This window comes from Echinococcus granulosus (genome assembly GCF_000524195.1).
Source record: "Echinococcus granulosus chromosome Unknown EG_S00104, whole genome shotgun sequence".
NCBI classification, from domain to species: domain Eukaryota; kingdom Metazoa; phylum Platyhelminthes; class Cestoda; order Cyclophyllidea; family Taeniidae; genus Echinococcus; species Echinococcus granulosus.
The window spans coordinates 122,180-125,615 of NW_020170484.1; the positions used below are offsets into that span (position 1 = coordinate 122,180).

A 3,436-nucleotide genomic window follows, 5' to 3' on the forward strand; every position below is an offset into this window, starting at 1 on the left:
CGACTTAAAGAAGTGTTGAGGGACTCCTAACGTGGTTCAAGAGCACGTCACTCAATTGAATCACAATGGCGGAACCTTAAAAACCGGGTAACCAAAACATAGAGTTAAGTGAACAAGTAAAGTGTTACAGGGAATTATGCACGAAATAGGTGGCTTCTGGGGAATTGAAACAGGAGCACCTTCTGGGTTTTAGTGACTTCCCGACTACAGTTGTGTGGTTAATTGGGAGAAATCAAAAGCATTCATTACACCACTTTTAGATGTGTCGCCGGAACAACAATTTTTGCGTTGTTGGAACTTGTAGAGCTCCACTGTCTGCCTTCTTGCCACACATTCCACTATTACCTGGTGACTTGGAGCCTTCATTTTTGTTGAATTCTGACGGAGATAATTCAAGCTTGTCAGCTCTACAAAATTATCCTAAATTTAAAAGTTGTAAAAACTTCGTGTAAAATTATCATAGCATCTACAGAATTTTTATTAGGCGCTACCAGAGTACTTATACACAGCCAAGACTAGTCAATGGAAAGAAGGTCAAACTCAGTCAGAGGTAACAGAAATGACTAAGGCTAGCTTGTATGCTCTTTACGGACAAAAAGAACTTCGTACAAGTGAAAATCATAGCAAATCTTTGTCGTCTAAGCGATGAATTATCACCTTACACCCCACAACATGTGTTGGGTTGCTTTAGACCTACTACTGAAATTATTAAGTAGCAGCGCCAACTACTACAATTATTGCTCAGACTCAGCTACCTTTACACAAGATAATCATATCACCAACTTCACAGTTCACAAGCAGTTTGCTTTATCCGTAAGGAACACAAACGCTCCAGTAAAAAAAAATTCCACTCAAAAACTTATATATGCTTAACTGTGGAATGCATTATAGCTCTGTTGTGACGGTGTGAATTTGACGGTTTTTGTGCTTCAAAGCGGCTGGCATCTCAGTCAGTTGAAATCTGCTTAATGGAGGTTGTATAAACACACACCTACCATTCATACCAGTTCAAATGGCCTTGACCTCGGGGTGCTTAATGACACACATAGTGTCCTTATCTCGTGTTGGTTAATGATGTCAATTGAAAGAAGGTGGAAACCGCGGAAGGTTGAAGCATTCCCGTCAATTAAGCCCTCGAGCAGAAATTTCTGGAACGCTAAAATAAGAAGGATTTTTGGAGTTGCGGGCACCCCCGGTATTAATGCTGGGACCTGGTAACTATGGCTGAAACATTTAGACCTCACTTCAACCCCTGCATTCTGCACTGGTATTCCACGGCCAAGGTGACACGTCATTTGAATATACCGCTTGAAAAGTGCCGATAGTAGAAAGATATATACCTCTCACAGTTTGTTGAGATAATGGGCTAACAAACACATTCCAGTCGATTAATACATCTTCTAACCAAAAACAATTGAAGGGCACAATTGAAGGTGTCCCTGATAAATGGATGGATACGGAATGGATGAATGGGTGAATGGGCATAGATTTGTAATCGAGTTCTATCTACTTCTCCCCTTCTTTGCTTAAACTATACCCATGAACTTGTGGTGTTGTAGATGGCGCTCCACTGCCAGGAGTGTTCCCCATTCTGATAAGACCGGTGGATCATAGTAAGGGTAGAGATGACAATATGGTCAGCAGTCTTGGATGGTCATGGTGAAATGTGAAAGCTGCATCTGAAAGTCATATTTAAGCTTTTTCGCAAATCTGATATTCACACGCCTTTCTCTTCAATAATCCTCTATGCGAAACACTTGAATTTACGGCTAAAGGATACTCACTGTGTGGATATAAATGCACCTGGTACTGGAGAATTAAAATCCAACCCGTAAAACATTTGAAGAGTAGCAAAATCTGCGTCACCTCGTCAAGTGCTCCCTACTTGAAAAAGAATACTCACTCTTTAGGCGGCTCACTTCACGTCGGCGATTTCATGTAATACTTGGACGGTTTCAGATATCGAAAAATTGTGTAAAAGTGTGATCACACCTTCTAACCAAAAGTGTAGATGCAGTGTGAACCCACGAAATTATTGCTGTCCGCTCAGTTTATAGGTATCAGATAATAAAAAACTTATTTTACGTGATAAAGTTCAGTTCAAGTAAATGCTGCGCACCTTAATGGTGAGGTAGATACTACTGAACAACTGTATCCATTTAAGTAGCAATCATTTCATTTGGCCTCGGAGCTTATTAGAATAATCCCAAAAATTGAAGAATTAAGGTAATTTTTCTCCGTTCCTCCCTTTCATCGACCCAACAAGGCAAATTTACAAGTAGATTTGATGTCTTGCCACACAAAATGCTGTTCAATATTTTCTGGTGTAATTGTGGGGTAACAGCACACCTCCTGTACGTATGGCATTTGAACGGCCAAGCGCGCCGTCACCTTAATCTCAATGGTCTCCTCCATGGTTTTGGCAGCCTGTTCGGAAGATCATGTGTATGTCAAGAAGCGCTCATCCATTCTATGCTCATATGATGAGCCATTGTTCTCCAGCACAATGTCCAATTATGCCCTCAGACTTCAATATCACCTGCACCTTCGCCTCCGCCTTTGGAGATAGCTTGAAGGCGAAGGGCAGCAGCATCTAGTGGCAGTATTCCGTATTACATTGTACGGTGTAAGACAAGAACAGTAAGCACAGTAAAATAAAAGAGTTAATGAATCAGTGCCGAATAAGTATAAGAGGTTTGAGGATAAAAGACTGAGTTCTCACGCCGTCCACAAATCATAAGGTGACAATACCATCAAAAACGCAAACGAATGGATGAAATATACCTCTTTATTGCTAAAACAGTCTTCAAGGGAGGCGAAGTATAGAAGGCGATTGAATATAAAATTACTTTATAATAAAACAAAGTATTAAGCAATGGATAATAAGCAGTGTTGCAGTGATAGCGGACGGAAAGTAGTAAGACAAAAATGAGGAAACTTAATAAGAGTCCAAATAGCTAGCAAAAGGAAAGGGAGGGAAATCACTTCAAGGTTAGCAGCAAAATGAAGACAGCGGATAGGGAGATGGAGGGTGAGAGAATGGACATTGTTGATGTCGTTTTCTGAGAAGTTACAGGACCATTGCCCGAGGATGGTTTATGTGTCGATGCTGGTTTTGGTAATGCATCCACTTCATCATTTACAACAGACGTGCTCTGAGTCACATGAACAACCGTAGTTTCAGGCAAGGGTTGTTCCATGGTCGATCCCATTTCCACTGGCTCACTCGGCATGCCTGTGCCCATGTGGTCTTCTGTCCAGTCGGGTATTGGTGGTTCCATGGTCGATCCCATTTCCACTGGCTCACTCGGCATGCCTGTGCCCATGTGGTCTTCTGTCCAGTCGGGTATTGGTGGTTCCATGGTCGATCCCATTTCCACTGGCTCACTCGGCATCGCCTGTGCCCATGTGGTCTTCTGTCCAGTCGGGTATTGGT

At 41.9% G+C, this 3,436-nt stretch overlaps 1 protein-coding gene across 1 annotated transcript in view; it reads right to left on the reverse strand. All coding sequences in view use genetic code 11, as the record gives it.

Moving 5' to 3' along the window:
* Positions 1–2,981: 2,981 nt before the first annotated feature.
* The window catches only part of EGR_08357 (hypothetical protein), a gene marked incomplete at both ends in the record, with an annotated part of 962 nt that continues 507 nt past the window's right edge, over positions 2,982–3,436 (reverse strand). The window contains one exon of the mRNA XM_024497606.1: positions 2,982–3,398. Coding sequence (XP_024347975.1) covers positions 2,982–3,398 — 417 coding nt within the window. The remainder of the gene's footprint in view (positions 3,399–3,436) is intronic.